The following is a 17,183-nucleotide window of genomic DNA, read 5'->3' as shown; positions in this document are numbered from 1 at the left end:
CCACCTCTGTTAATAGTCGAGGGTTTCATCATTGTGAGAGCAACAGTGCCTGCCTCTGTAAGTTTACATCTCATCCGGTGATTCGAAGGCTGATCGGATGTGATGTGATGGATGTGTCTGGAGAGACAGACCTCAAAGTCATTAATTGAAAATTGAGACAGTGTTGAGATGATGTTATTGATTTTCACACTCTCAGTGCAGAGTACGCGGAAGTCCGTGCCATTGCAAAACCGGGTTAAGAGGTGATGAGGAAATAACAGCGGGGTCAGAGGAGGATAGAGAAAATGGGATGGGGGAGTAGGAGGAGCAGAGAGGGCAAAAGGAAGAGAGAGAAGGAGATCATGAGGTTAGGGCATGCTGTAAAGTGGGGTTGAAAGATTGACATTATGGGGCCTTTAAATGCTAGGAAAAGAGCTACCATCTTTTATGGCTCAATGCATGTTACGAACATAACCCTAAACCTGGGGATATCATAAAGCTGGTATAGGCTCACAGCCTGAGGAACAACCCTTATAACCTATGCCTTTTCATGGCATCATCGACCACACAGAAGCGAGTCCCCTGGCTGTTTACAAGTCAAAGTAAACCTCCAAACCCTACAACCACCAGTGCTCAACAAATCAATAGAGGTGGGAATCGTGTTTATGTCTCAGATGGAGGGGCGCATCCAGCCTTCATCTTCTTCCTCTCTCTCGTGTTCTGTCTTTGCACACACTAATATACAGACCCAAAGGCAAACAGTATATGTCAGCCTGTCCCTGGTGAATTCATAAAGGCTGTTTGTAGAGCAAAACAAACAAATATGATCAATACTTCGCCTTTCCTTGCCCATAGTGCATGTGCTTTCCCAACACCCCCATCCACTCTGTTGGAAAACCAACAGTGCTATCCAGGAACAATAGCAATCTCGGTTTGATCAGGCATGAGATGATGTAATCTGTCATGCAAATACTAAACAACACATCTTTCGAATGGTAATACTCCAGATGCAAAGAATGGAAACGTTGCATTGTTTTATAATTTACATGTAATTTTCCTGACATTACCTACCTATTTTATATGAAAATGATCTATTTTGATGAAGGTAATAGCCACATTTGTGATGATATGCTTGTCTATATGAGCTACTGTAAGTCACATCTCCATATCAGTTCTGAACAGATCCTTAATAAAACACAACTTGTATTCAATGTAAGAGGTTATCCTAATTCCAAGCTTCAATATTTAGCCAGGCACGCTAACATTTACAGTTTATTTTTGAGAAAATAAATGTAATTTTTAATCTACTCTGTACATGTTTCCACATGTGAATTTTGCTTGTTAAGTTACGTTATTTTCTGGCTGACTGAAGGGTTTGCTGAAAGAAAGAATATACCGCTTTCTGTTTGTTCCTGCTATTATACTGAAAGGTATCAGGTTGTCGGCCTGGCAAACCCTCTCCTCCATCTTCTTTTTAGCCATTAAAAACACACAGAAATACAATTTATAGACGCAGTACACACCTGGGTACAAACTGCTCGCCAAAGTAGCCCTGAGGGAGTGATGAGACCAAAGAGAATCAGGTGAAACTCAGGATATATGGCAAAGGTAACCACAGTTAGTGCCATAAATTAATGGGTGAGAGGAAGAGGATGTGTGTTTGATTCAGGGTTTATTGGTGTAGCATCAGGGGGCAGCTTGGTCCAAATTACCTCTTGGTCATTTACCCCCTCCCTCTGTGTAATGGTGGACCTTTTCCACCCAGAATAAATGACAGAGTGACCTCGTTGCTATTTCCAGTGTTGGGGATGAATTAGGTCTGGGGGAGGTGGTTTGGCTTTAGAGTAATGGTCAACAGATGTAAGGCAACACCCAACCACCATGTAAACATTAAAAAGGGTGTTGGTGTAATCATACTGTAGATAATGTCATATGTGAAATCGAAATATTGGGGGATTTCTTGTTATTTGCTTTGTTTCAAAATAGTATATAATAAAATCTAGTGAAAAATAAAGAAATTGCTAGGAGCTGTGTTCAAATGAACAAAACGGCGTAAGTGGGAGATGGGTGTGGCCCATGGGGATAGATTAACATTGGATCAAAGAATCCAGGAAATGAACAACAAAGAGACGAAAGGGAGTTAAATATCACCAGATAAAAACAAATTAGATTGAAGGAGAATAATTAAAAAACTAAAAAGTTGGTGCTGTTAGTATTATAAAATATGTGCAGCTTTGGGTCTCTTTCAGTTCATATACTCAGATGCAGATAGATAAAACGAGTGATTCTATGCTTGTTTGTAACAAAGAAAAGAAGGGTGGAAACGTTCACTGCTTTAAATATCTGGGTATCATTATGAATCATAAGTGTTGGTTGAAAAGCATGCAGAACCAGGCATCTGGAGGCACTGTTTATTGGAATAATTATATATTCTATAGCAATTGTGGTTCATGATGATATTCTTTAAACAGATATAATAGAAAAGCCGCACCTTTAAGTCTTTGAATATGTCACAAAGTAAAATCTGCAATGAGATCAAATGAGGATTAGTAGATACAATTGGAAAAGCGAATGCATAGATCAAGGTATTTTTGACTTTGGATTTACCAACACCATATGTTTAAAGTTAGAAGAAAGAAAGGAGTTGAGATTACCTGTTGTATTTTCTAATCACTACTGTGTGGCAGCAAGTATTACATTTTGTTTGCATGGAAGTTGAATCATAGGTAAGAAAGTAGTTAGGAAAATATAATTTTTACACCATCCATATGATCTATCAGATACGCCACTTTGTATATGTTAATAATAAATATGTTGTGATATATCACTAGTACATGTAGTCATAAACACTCTACTCTATGCTTTGATGTTAACAAGGTGAATCTGACATAAAGTAATAATATCCTGAGCCCTTCCATCTTGGTGTTGGTTAGGGTATTGCGTTACATTATTATTAAAATAACAACCTCTCTTCCCAGCTTCATACCGCTGCAATATATTGTTTTTTTCATTCTCAGAGTAAATACTTCACACACCTGGGTGTATGCTTTTAACGGTGACACATACTGACACATACACTTCAAACACAGGCTCCCACACTCTGAGGTGAAGCCTTCCAGTGGTGAACGCCTGGGGAAAACATTCTTCTTAAATACAAAGGCAGATTATTAATGTGGGAAGACATGGTTTGATTGAGCTCGCTGACTTGACTTGTGCTTGTCTTGACCTGACTCTGAAAAGAAACCACTCTAGTAAACACCTGGAGGGGTAAACTCATCATCCTGAGAAACAACAGTTTGCACATTTAACCCTGCAAACATGATAGCTTTCTGAAAAGGGTGACTCACCTAAATAACTTAATCTGATTTTTATCACCTCCTTTAATTGGTATTTATTCAGAAATCTACAGGTGTCAAACACCTGAACAAAAGACACTAGAACAATCTGTATGGTTACCAGGGTCAGAATTTACATGAGGCACCTGAGCTGCTGCATTAAATTGAATCTCACATAATCTCTGTGACTGATGTTCATTTCAATCTGCCAGTCTTCCCTTGTAAGCTTTGGTTATGTGTGACACTGACACTGGCACATCCAATCCCCCCCCCCACACACACACACCTTTGCTTGAGTATTTACATTTCATGCTACATGTTTTTCTACTCCACAATGTTTCATAAACAATGTTGTACTTTTGCAAATTTCCAGAATAACTGAGCACTTCACTAGTCATTTACATTTGTGTCCTGAGATCAACATGCATTATTCTCATATATGCACGCACAGACAAACTAAGACTGGCATTGACACAATTGTGCTTTATTGCTGTACAGGTACAGTACTTATAAAACATTGGTAACATAATAATTATGAAAGATCACATACAATCTTTTTTCTTTCCACAAACACATATGTATGCAGGTTCAAATATACTGTTGTCATGTACAAAGGAAAGACAACAACAATAAAAAAAAAAACGACAACACTATGAAAGGCAGTGAGATACCCCTGTTTAGGTGCTAAAACATTGTGTCTCTCCGGACAACTATACATGGACTGGGGACGATAAAATGGCCACTCTGCACTGGCTGTAACACCCGAGAGTTGATTTCAGAGCAGAGGATTTATAGATTCCTGACCAACAACAATGACTGGCTGCCAGAGCTCTGTTTTGCTTACGACAGACTGAGAGACATCATCAGGGATTGTAAATGATGGAGCGGTCCAGTTAAAGGTGGACGTAAATGGATGACGAGTGTTTAGATGACAGACAGGGGACAGTGCAATGACTCACAGTGCAGTGGGAAGCAGTTCTTCACATTATAAAGCCATATTTATCTTTTCAGCATGAGCACGTTATAAAGGGCCAGGCCCAACATGTGGTCATGCAAAGGTAAAAGCTTGATATGCTTTAAAAGACAATAAAAAAACAATTAATCTCATTTCATGATTTCAGTAAACATGGAATCACACAAAACCGTAATGCACACGACTAACCAGATCTCTGATCATGATAAAGGACTAATACACAGGCTCTACGTTTTCTTTCATTGGCATTGGCAAGGTTGAGTAGCTTGATCTCGGCTGAATCATGATGAAAATGTTTGACATAGTTCTGCCTTGCAGTGCTACTCATGCAACCCCAAATCTCAGCACACAGGCTGTGAATCAGGGAGCAAATCCATACCTTATCAGAAATGCTGCATCGTTATTAACTTGCTTTTTAAAAAAAATGGCCTGCGTACACAACTTCTGAAGACAATAAATCACATTAAGCAGTCAGTGTTTAGATACAGGCGCATGTTCCAGTAATAATATACACAGGGTTTCAGGCAGTGAAAGAAAACGTTGCTATTATACATTCAGCCAGTCAGTCCAAAATGCAGCTCAGCCATCTCTGCTGTGAGTATCGGTGATCTCCCTCTAATTCCTCTTGAATATTTGGGCACTGACAGCAGCTGAGATCGATCCTGTGATAGCGCTGCTAATTCGTATGGCTGAATCAATCAGACACATTGTGGGTGATCAGTGGGAATGAGAAATCAATTAGAGCTATTGACACTTTGCGGCTCTAACAATCCCGACCGATATTTAAAGATCAAAAAAGCTTGTTGAGACACGCCCAGCCCATTACAGAAGTCAACACAACACCACATAAATATTGTGCAATAAAACATCCAAATACAATGAAAACATCTGCCTTGCTTCATAGGAACAGAACAAAGGGGCCGGGGGGGTATTAAATAGAGTATAAAGAATTTTATAGCCATAGACAATCATTCTGAAAAAAAGATATTCACATTTTAAAATAAACCTCTTCTCTTTACCTCAGTCATTGCATCTAACCCAAGACATTCTTAAATCTCAGTTCACCATCATAGACAGCATTATCTCATCTCTCCCTCTTTCAATTCAATCTCGGTGCTCTTCTAATATACAGTACAAGCTAGAACATACAACACAGGTCAATATTTACAAAGCCGTCATCATGGAAACACCCGTAGAGCCGGTTTGATCCACTAGAAATGGGAGGTGGGAGAGAGGTGTGTTTGTTGGGGTCCGGAGGAGAAGGAGATGAAGGTGAGGGGCGTCTATACAATAATCCAGTTCATCTGTGCGTGAGTTCCTGAGCTCTGCACAGTCTCCTGAACAACACCGAACACATGAAACTGTTAAGGTGTACAATGAGAGTTTAGTTGCTACTTTTCAAGTGTAGACTGTAGTTTTTTACTTCTTTCCGCCATGTTCTTCTGATCTTGAGAAACGGTCCTTTGAATCAACACTGAAGCACAGTAACAGCTATGATTTGGTCATTCATGTCAGTATGTATATGAGTATTTTTTAAATAACTCTACTTATTATTTTAGACGTATCTTTTGCAAGTTGTATCACTTTGGCACAGAGTTCCATGTTCAAAACATGAACTATATACCTGTCAGCTAAAGCTTTACCTTTATACCTTAAACCACAGTAGTTTCTTTTTGTTGGATCCCCTTATCCTGGTAAAGGTAAGTGCAGTAGTTTCTGTTTTGGCCGGAGGTTTTTATTCCTCAAAGGCTGGTGGTAACAATGAGGAAGAGAAATGCACCGTGGGATATTATTGAGGTTACCCTGACCCCTGGTCTCAAATCGCCAGGGCTGCAGTAGCACTTAGTGCCCGAATGTGAGAGGCAAAGTGAGAGCTGTACCTGAAAAGTTCCCATGTCTAATCCCGTACAAAGGCGCTGTTTGACTTGTAAACTTCAGAGAGGTCTGAGACTCGGGGGCGCACGCACAAGCATTCATGGGAACATCACAGGACAGCAAGTCAAGTATAATCAGCACCATGTTCTGGGGTGGAGCTCCTCTGTTTATTATACAGACTGAGTAAAAGGGCCATTTAATATTGGACTATGAAAACAGAAATCGTCTGCTCTTATATTCAATCACCCATTTATGGACATCATACATTTTGTCTTAGAAGAACTGAAAATAAATAATAATATGTCTCTTTCTAATAATAAAATCTGGATCTCTATAGACTTTTACTGTGTCTGTATCCCACTGTGTTTTTTCATAGATAACACCTGTAAGCGTTACAGAGTGTTAGTTTGTATCATTTAGGTTATGGGATCCTCCACAGTCAAGGTCAAAGGCGCAGAGGCAGGACCTTCAGCCCAGGGACGAGGCTCATACTTTCGGACATGGAGCTCTAACACAGCTCCTGGGCATGGAGGTAACTTGGTCCACAAAAAACAAAACAAAAAGATGTCTGATTCTGGCTGGAGTGAAAAAGAGAGAGGTGCTGCATCTGCATACCACCTCTGTCATGGAGAGGCCTTCCTGTTGGTCCAGAGCAGCGTGGGGGGCTGGGGTGGAGGCTGAGGTGGACGGTGCTTCCAGTCACCCCGCCCCTCACACTGAACTCGCCGCCATCGCAGAAGCTCCCCGAGGGTAGCGCTCTCATCCCCGTTGGACAGACGTAACCGCTGGAACACCTGAAGCGAAGAAGAAGGGAAGAAGAGAGAGTGATTTCATTCAAATCACACATAAATAGTGACTTTCTCCTGAGTGGATTGACAAGCAGATGACTGAAAAATAAAATGACCAGGCCGTGATTGGAGGGGAGTGTAAATGATAAGCAGTGGTTTCTTTAAAAGAAAAAAAGCTATCTCATTGCAGTTGTGAAACGATCAAAAAGGCAAAAAAATATTTAAAATATCATCATGTGTCCATCAGAGATTCCTGCCTCTAAAGCAAGAAAGATAGGACAGTTTTATCCGATCCATCATCTTGAAAGAGGCTGTGATCACTGACGGCTCCTCTTTAAAGCAGGACCGTCTTCCTCATGAATCACTCTCATAAACAACACCAAGCTGTATCTGGGGCTGGCACCGAGCCATCTCACGGGACAGTTGATAAAGGGCGAAGCAGTTGGAGGGGAATCCCTTCCCTGACTGACAGCGTTAACGGCGCCTCATTTACATATTCTGTCTCTGGTCTCCATTCTTTACATCGAATGAAGTCTTTTGTGATCTACAGTAGAGGACCTTGAGCAGCAAGCACTTAAGTGACTCTTGTTCTTTCTCACACATGGTCAAATACACAAAAGGCTCACACATGGACATCAGTCTGCATGAAGCACATGATGAGCTTGCTGCCAAGACGCAGGTAAATCACTCAGGCCTCCAATCTGCTCAGTCAGTTTGACCAGCAACAGGGCCGAGTCCTTCTCTAACGACCAGGATCAGAGGAGGCAGGGGACGTTTCAATGGTGGGGTCAGGGATGAGATCTGAAGTATACCGCTGGCATTACCATATTGTCTATTTTTTACAGTCTACAAATCCAATAAAAGACTAAAACAAACGTGTGTTGTGCCTATCTGACCTCCATACAGTATCTATTCTTGGACCTACTTGATGCTATAAAATGCACTTTATTTTATAATTATTTTCTTGTACAGTCTTTCCCTTACCCCCCTTTTCTGCTTTGAATCTTTGCCAAGCACAGAGTTCATTTAGTGATGCATTCCTCAAAGACATTGCCACACACACACACGCACACAGCAAGGATCACATGCACATATCTGGAGGGTCGCACACCTGTGAGTGTCCATATGCACATGCACTCAAACACACATACACATTGATTGCCTGCACAAGCACAAAACCCAGTGACCTAATCCATAATTTACACCTCCCTGCCAGGCTATTCTCTGCTCTGGCGCCAGGCAGGAACACCAGCTACTGGAACATTAGACAAGAAAGAACACTGTGTCCTTCCGCAATGCATGACTCTATGACTGTACATGGACACACACAGACACACAGACACACACACTTGGAGAATCAAATTCTGCGAGAATAACATTCAAAACATTTATAGCTTGTGGCCTTGATGCTTTAAAATATAAATAATTTGAATACTTATCTTCCGAGAGTCAAGGTAAGAAGATGGTATTGCTGAATAGAAATTACATTAACCTCACGCTAAAGACTCTCTTACTGCAAGTACGTGGATTCCTAAACATCAAGACTACTCTCATTTCAAAGCCACGAGCAATAATATGCTGCTCAATGTCTTGGAACATGGCTGCAGGGATTTGTTCTCATTCAGCCACAAGACCTTTCGTCAGGCCTGTCAAGATCTTCCACACTCAAATCAAAGAGAATCATTGGGTAATAATGTGTTGCCTTAGAGTTCATGTCATGCTGTAGCATAAGTATTCTTTTATTTAAAACTAAAAGGCATTAAAAAACATCAAAAATGATTCATAGATTTGAATTAGCTATCTCACTGGTGCCTGCGTCAACATGCTTCAATCAAAACAGCCCTTAGCATGTTTGAAACAGGGCTGTTCTCTGTCCAAACACTTGCTCACTTGCATATTCCCCAAATAAATCGTATCAATCAAACTAATATGAGTGATATAAAATAATTCAAACATTTTGTGATTGAGGACAAGACTCCATTACATCAATCCACTGCCATCTGAAATTTTACCCGTGCCCTTGATCACAATGGCATGGGGGGAGGGAGCCGATATCCGAACCAACATGTTAATGGATTTGTAATTTTATGGTAATAATATGACCTCTGAGCTTCTACTCACACGCACACACGACAAACACCTAATGTGTACATGCGTGTATGATTTCTGACCTTTCTTATTCACTGTGTGTGCAGATCACATATTTCTGCACAGAATATATCTAATTTACAAGACATAAATGCCTAGGCTAACAGTAATACAAGGAAAACAAATCACAGTGTGTTTTTCCCGAACCGTTTAATAGGGGCTTGGAAAGCAACTGGTGGAAAAACAGACGGACTGATAATAGCGAGAGAGATGTTGATGGTCTTTATTGACCTATGTGTGAGCTCTTTCCTGGAAATTTCAACAAATGGATTAGGTCATGTTGGGATTTCAGAGAAACTGGCATGACACCTTTTTGACACACGGATGCTTTAACCCTGGCAAACATGGGGGGGGGGATTCATACAGGGAAAACAAGGCTCTCTGTCCCCGTCTGTCCTTCTCATCTTCAAAGTGGAGTTATTCAGAATAACAAACATGTGGCGCAGTCCTTCTCCCCATTTAAACGTCAAGGGGAAAAACAAAGAATGACAATCTCAGTGCCATCCTATCATTTAGTTGGCAAAATAGACAGTCCACCTTTTCTTTACATGAATAGTCTAGACTGATGTCAACAGGGACCAAAACAAGCAGCCCATTCATTCCTAAAGGAGTTATCCATCCCCCTCTTCTTCCTTCATCCTTTCCTTTTCATTTATCCCATTAGATCTGCTAATCCTACAAAAACACTGACTGGAATGCAGCTAATTGAAAGGCATTCTGGGTCACGGAGTTGTTCCATCTCTTGAATGAACTCATGGTAATGAACCTGTTCCGGAACACACACAAGATTAGTGAAGTAAGAATCCAATATAAAAGTGTCTACTTCTCCATGTTTTAGGAGATAATGTCAGGCCCATGAGGGAGAAGATCTGTCACTTCTGAGGTTTTTTTTGAATAAAAAAGATAATAACGATGATATAAGAAGGGAGTAATGTGATGGAGCAGCAACTGAAAATCTCAGCAAGCAAGTGAATAAGCAACAATAAAAACTGCAGCTCTGCTTTGTGGAACAGACCTATCCGAAGTTTGAGTGTGTGTTAGCTTTGAAATCTATGTCTATCAGTGTTGGCATGCATGCTCATTTGCATCTTCATTAGCATTTGCTAATCTGAGGACAGTTTCAAAGGAACGAGGATGCTTACTGTTCCCTGAAAGATGCATTAAGATGCATTTTACAAATGTCAAATAAAGCCCAGGTTCTCTGGTCATTTTGATTAAAGTCAATTTCTTGCATCAGACAACTTTTGTTTTTTGTCTTTCTTTCCTCAGAATGTGCAACCTTGAAAATGTTGCTGTAAGAGGGTGGCTATCACATAGCTGCCTTAAGTGGAAAAATATAATGAAGAAATAATTAAAAGGGAGAAATTTAGCTTTTTTTTCATCCAAACAGATGTTTGTAAAACATCCATATCAAAAATATTCTACTAAATTCAAGCTTTTACTAGATTCAAATACATAAACCCTAATTTATGCACTTGTAATCGCCAGTTTAATCACCCACAAATCATATATACCTAATATTTCTGTGATGATTTTGATATCAGGGTCAATATATTCATATCTCAAATATGAATCAGTCTTCTGGATAGGCTTACTTATTATGTGCACCCCTCTCTCTTTCACAAGTACCTTCTGTATCACTGAAGTATATAGAGATATACAGACTTACAGATTTCATTAATTCATCATAATAAATCTCACTGAACAACAAACGGTACTTATTGTCTCAAAGGAGAAGGAAATGTTATAGTGTGATTAGAATATATTTTGGCAGTGATGCTGATAAGGTATACAGTTGCAAAGTTTAGCGAGCAACAAGAGCTGCAGTTTCCTTTTAGAAATGACCGATAAAGGAAGAGGGAAAAAGAAGCAATGCCACTGATTCTAGGATCAGACTTTTCCCCCCCTCCAGAACATAGGGCGGAAAGCTAATCTGATCCCAGAGCCGTGTTTAAAGCACAGTAAATAAGGGGAGCAGGTGAAGCTAAATAAAGTTCTGGAAAAGCAGTGGTTTTCAAGATTTTGTCTTGATGGCCCACATTTTCAGAGATTTGTATCCATGCAGGAGTACACTATAAATTCTTTCAAGCCACTCTACAGGAGGGTTAGTCATTTGTACTCCAAGAATAGACTTTAAGTGGAGTATTACTTTAAACAAACGTCTGAGGCTTTTCTCGTTTTGTAAAATATGGATCATTACTGCCATGATCCCACACTATGTCTCTGAAAAACACTGCTATTGAGGGTGGAGAGCAGCGAGGAATGAGATACACTCACCACATCCCTACATTTGAACCAGGCTTCCAGTGAAACCCCCTGCCCCCCCTCGCTGTTTTTAGAGGGCGGCCCCCGCACCGAATGGAGAAAAGTTGAGATGACCCCTCTGAAAGATAAAGTAGGGAGTGAGAGTAACAGCCTAGCTCATTAGAAACAACAGGAGAAAGGGAGAAAGAGACTCATTTCTATGCAGCCAAACTTACTGAGAAAGACTTTTGTGTAAGCAGGAATGATCTTCAGATTTTTTCGAAGTCTGTAAGACGCAGCCTTGAACAGGTGAGTTCCCCCCTAAAGTCTGGTGGACCAGAGGATTGTGAAGAGGGAACACAACGTGCCTTCACATCTCTAGTGGCAGTACCTTATGAATGCTGTGTCCTTAGTTTCTTTCAAAGTGGTACGCTGTGTGCTTTACTCTTTCCCTGTGTTTCAATCATCAGTCATAGTGACACTCAACGATGGAATGATGCAGGCTGTGAGGAATCTGAATTGGTTTTAATGTGCTGAAACTTTCTTGGACTGAAGCTGCGTACTGGAAAACACAATACAGAGCTTTTACCTTGTATGTAGCCTGCATTATTATGATTTCCAGATGCCACTAATGCAGTGGTGGAACAGATGTGAGTAAAGTAAGTAAAGACTACAACGGCAACATCTGCAAATCAATTATTGTTATGACAGCCGCAGCCTTAAATAAATCTAATTTCCTGTTGGAGTCTGTGGGTTCACTGCTCAGCCCGTGGACATCCTCTCAGTCACTGCAGAGAGAGAAAGTGTGTGTGTGTGTGTTTGTTATATCAAATGGAAGCAGAATGTGGCTGCGTCATGATCCAGCCACATTAATAACACAGCATTAATCTGTTTTGCCTAAGTATTTCATGTTCAACAAATATAAAAAACATTAGCAGTTCATTTGGATGTGTAACGGAAGCGCTGTGGCTCTACATGAATATGACATCCCTTTGTTACTTCTAACAATCAATCATATGTAAGAACAGCTGATCTTGTCTGACGTGATTGTAAAATAATGGTTTTATCTGCATTACAACATATTGAAAATGAATTATGGTCAACTAGTTACGAGAGAGGTTAGTAGGGCCAATGATTGTCTTTGGTAGCCAATGCGACGCCATAACATGAAGCAGTCCAATCATGTGTACAATACACCGTTCAGAAGTAGTGTCAATGTACATCTGGTCTTTTCTATCTCGGTGAATACTTCTCACATTATAACAGCTCATCTTCAATGGGATAAAATGATCTAAAAGGGACATTTACAAGAAAATGTATCTCCAACCAAATGATTTGCCCACCAAGCTAACAGAGGAGGAAGAGTGTTATCACAGTGTTGATGTTCAGTCTAATGATTGATTAATAAGACAGAGCTTTATCACAAATCACAAATGTTAGGAAAATATGAATGTGGCCTTTCTTGATAAAACACAAACCTCATTTTGAGTTGAGAAGGTACAGTTTAATTGCAGGAAAGCTCTTGTTGTGACTCAGTTGTTTGCTAGTCATGCGAGTGTGATTGAGCCGGTAAACTCCTATATGATTATATATTTAAACCATCAAGGCATTCTTAAATAGATGCAGCTATTTGTTTGTGGTGTGTCTCATTTGGTCAACTGAATTTTATCAATTGCATATATCAGAGGCTGTGTGTGTATGCGCTTGCAGGACATTACATTTGATACTGTAACCATACACCGGTCTACACAGAAAGCTCACATGTCATGACTGATACATGTTGTTCAATGGAGGCCACTTTCTTCTCAACCCACAGCAACATAAAGGCCCGATATAGACGTGTGGTCATTATCCGTGTTTGGTGCGGCTGCTCAGGGCCTGTCTTTGTGTGTTTACCTGAGTATGATGGCTGTCCATGTGTCTGTGTAGAGAAGCGGAGCTTGAGGAGTTTGACTTGCTGTGACTCTCATCCTCCAGCGACCCTGAGAACACAATATCAAAAGCACATTGCTTAGCACACAGACAGACACTGCGGTTGTCAATCTCTCTGAGCATTTATGGTTTATTCTAAAAAGTCTTTGGCCAGAGCTAAGAGAAAGGATAAATGATAGCTTATAATGCATTCTTTCTTATGTCTCAGGCCTCTTCATTGTGTCATGCTTTCCCCTCATTCTTTGTAACCCTTCCTCCCGGTCTTCTAGCTTTTATTTCCGGCATGTCCAAGATGCGTTTAAGTCATTAAGTTGTGAAATGGGTAAAAATAGAAATACAGTTAATAGCCTGGTCCGGCCTGACAGATTCCTTTCTTCACTCCACAGGTCAGTGGAGTTTTTAGGACTTTTAAGGACACTAATTACAGCAGCAGCCTCTTTAATTCGGATCACAAGGCCTTTGGAGGACACACCATTGAGCCTGACTCCCATCACTTTGTCATCAAGATGCAGACCTACACACCAATATAAAACTCACATATGCAAAAGTCTACACATAAATCATTTAACACATACTCAAACTTCACTTTCTGTTATTTTCTAACTCCACAGGTTGAGTTGGTTTAATTATTTTAGCTCTAGTATGTATTATCAGTTTCAGCCTTAAATAAAAAATAGATTTGATTGGAAATTATCTATAAAAAAGTGAAATACTCGGGCTGTTACCGTTGGAAATCTGGTTGCCGTTCTCTACGGGGGCGGGGCTTTGGGAGTGAGGGTGTGTGTGGTTGTTGGCGTTCTTGTCCTGTAGCTGCACAGATGGTGAGTTGGGAGCAGAGCCACATTCTTCCCTCCCCGGCAGATTGATATTAGAATTGAATCCTGTGAAGAATGAAGCCAGAGGCGAACACACTACCTGTCAGTGCATGTCACACACAGTCATAACGATACAGAAAATATTAAGATGTCATCATGCATAGAGTTTGTGTGATACAACATAGCCCAAAGCTTTGCAGGGAGTACATTGTTTAAAACTGGAAATATTGCATAGTTGTCTAATTTTGTTCATTTAAAATGTAGCTCATCATGTGTTGACTTCCCAAATCTTCTCTTTCCTGAGTCCGACCCCCCTTAAGCCTTAAAAAAGTATCCACATTCTCTGTGTGGTCGAAGGTGACTCCACATGACCTGACTCTGCCCCTGCTGCTGCTCCTCAGGGCTCACATGCTCTCACACTGAATCAGTAAGTGACTATGGGTACAAATGTGCATGGGAGTGTGAATGGGAATTTGTCAGCTGCTGTCCCACACGAGAATGTGTGCCTCCCTGCCTCCCTACCCCCGCCATGGTCACAAGATGCCTAAATATAAACTTAGCATTCGGCAGGTGTGTGTTTCTGATGGACACAAGGCCAGGTAGAGGGAGTGATTTCAATGTGATAGTCGCACGCTTACGAAGAGTCACAGTGAGTATTTGGATTTGTACAATAAAGACTATAATTAGGGAGAATTAGACTTAAATCCAATTTCAGTAAATACGTATGTTGCCGTTGAGGCATGAGGTGTCTTATGACAGTGATTTCCTGAAGCTTGCCAAGACCACCTGCCCTCTTCCCCTGGCATTCCTGTGGTTTTCTCATTCTCTGAGGATGAAGAAGGGGAGGAGGAGGAGGAGGGAGAGGCAGCTGCTCTTCACAGAGATGTCGGGGATGGCAACTGTAACCCGCAGACACTCCCACAGCGTCAGGTATCACAGTCATTTAACAGCCGAAAGGGAGCGGAAGTAGGCCATCCTGTTAAGCCCATCGGTATCCCTCTGCACTCTGATCTAAGCGGACCGCCTTGCTTGGCCCACTCAAAATAACAGCAAGGTTGTGAACCCCAGTGCCAAGTTCCCCTGTCACACACACTGTTTCCATGACGCCAGCACTTTTCCCGCGCGGGTTAAGGTGCTGACGATGAGTCAAGCGCAGGATGTCAAGTGAGGCATATAGGTCAGCCTGTACACTTGCTCTCATTCCGTCTCTTATAAGGACTTCAGCTATCTGCCCCTTGAACTTGTAACATTATTAGACGCAGGGCTTCACAGGATTGTTTGACTGTGGTGGTCGGACCTCAGACCTTAGAAGGGTGCAGGGGAAGCACTTTCCCCGGAAGAAAGATGTGTACATTTGAAAGTTAAACCCTTGTTCAGTTTATTACGAAACTTTTGCGGACCTAGGTAATTAACGGGAAACACTCTCAGACCTATGACATAGCCGTGTCTTATATAATTCAAGCTCAACAATAACACGATAATCCTTTCACTTGATTGTAATTTTTCTAACCGTTCAGGGTGTCCTGTTCGCTGCTGCTGGGCAGTCACACTGGCTTCAGGAGAACATGAATGAGCTGTTAAATATTTATATCCATCCTCATCACTCTACTGCTCATGTATTATTAACCTAGCCACAACTAATACACTTGGAGGAAACAGAGACTCCGATAAAAACACAGAGGGACAACACAGTTTGTAACTGCTCTCATTTCCCTGTGCTTTCTCCAGCCTAGGTATAAAACATTCGCTTTCATAGAAGGCCCAACAAAGTAATCTCTTTGTGGGTTGGTAACCTCCCACCTGAGGGACCCTCCCTCTTCATTGACAAAGTGTAACAAATATGTTTATCCTCTTTTTGTAAAGGTCCATCGTTGCATCAGTGTCAGAGACTGAATGTGCTCTGCATGTAGAGCACTGAGCTACAACACACACCAACACGGCAGACCCTCCAGTGCAGTATGATGCTAAATGGGCTACACTAGTGGGCTCATTAGGTTACATGTAAGGAGGCAGTTGCAGCCGCCGAAGACTGCTGCACTGGAGACTGTAACAAATGGGTCCCAAGTGGGCCAACGAGGGTGTCTAGCTAACCCTGAATAAATGTGAGGAGTTTCTAAATGTAGAAAAGGGGGGATTTATGACTAAGGCTGTTGGGTGATAGTTCATCTCACCTCCCTACCACTCAAACACAGAATACTTGTTTGATTCCGTATACACACAGACTCAAGAGAGCGACACAAAAACAGGGGGGAGGGGGGCGTTATTACTTACCTGCAACCCAACACAACTACTGCTGTAGAGGAGGTAATCACCCAGTGAACAATAAATCATGTGTCACAAAGCAGGCTGAAACTTTGATCATGAACTCATCACAGACCACAAAATGGACACACACACACACACACACACACACACACACACACACACAACGTGCCTTCCAAAGTGATCTGTTTCATTTCGAAAAGTCTGCTTTTTGAAAACCAACATGGCTCAGTTCAAAATGTTGTCACACACACACACACACACACACACACACACACACACACACACACACACACACACACACACACACACACACACACACACACACACACACACACACACACACACACACACACACACACACACACAGGTTTAATCTGACACAGTGTACACAATTACTGCAAAACAAATGTCAACCCAACCCCCAACACACCAACAGGTTCACATATTGTTGGTGGTTTTGGCTTCGTTCAGCTCAAGATATACCGACAGCAAACGCATGCTTTTAGATGCATTTAAAAACAATGATTCGAGAAAAAAGGGAAGACAAAAAGAGAGTTATTTTATCCCCTGGCGATGTTCAAAGATCTGTGATCTACGGCTTGGCAGCATATCTACCTGATATGGTGAAATGACACCAGATATTGTCCTTCAATTAATATCACACAAGTTTCTTTTGCTGGTTTTGAAGACTGCATGACAGTAAATGCATATCATTGTTTATGTTATATCATTTGCCATTATATCCACATAATTGATGATTTTTTATTAAAAGAAATTCAATGTTGTAAATATTCTATGCAAAAACAATATTGTCGATATCAACTTATTT

The 17,183-nt window shown here is 41.1% G+C and overlaps 1 protein-coding gene across 1 annotated transcript in view; it reads right to left on the bottom strand.

Annotated features, from left to right (window-relative positions):
* Positions 1–3,777: 3,777 nt before the first annotated feature.
* Positions 3,778–17,183, bottom strand: part of myo16 (myosin XVI) — a 78,926-nt gene continuing 65,520 nt past the window's right edge. Inside the window, exons 33-35 of the mRNA XM_063887002.1 lie at positions 14,000–14,155; positions 13,239–13,324; positions 3,778–6,956 (exon numbers count right to left, since the gene is read on the bottom strand). Of these exons, the coding sequence (XP_063743072.1) occupies positions 6,786–6,956; positions 13,239–13,324; positions 14,000–14,155 (413 nt within the window). The 3' untranslated portion in view covers positions 3,778–6,785. The remainder of the gene's footprint in view (positions 6,957–13,238; positions 13,325–13,999; positions 14,156–17,183) is intronic.

This window comes from Eleginops maclovinus, chromosome 7 (assembly GCF_036324505.1).
Source record: "Eleginops maclovinus isolate JMC-PN-2008 ecotype Puerto Natales chromosome 7, JC_Emac_rtc_rv5, whole genome shotgun sequence".
NCBI lineage: Eukaryota > Metazoa > Chordata > Actinopteri > Perciformes > Eleginopidae > Eleginops > Eleginops maclovinus.
The sequence above is the reverse complement of the archived record's forward strand: the minus strand, read 5'-3'. Positions and strand labels throughout refer to the sequence as shown.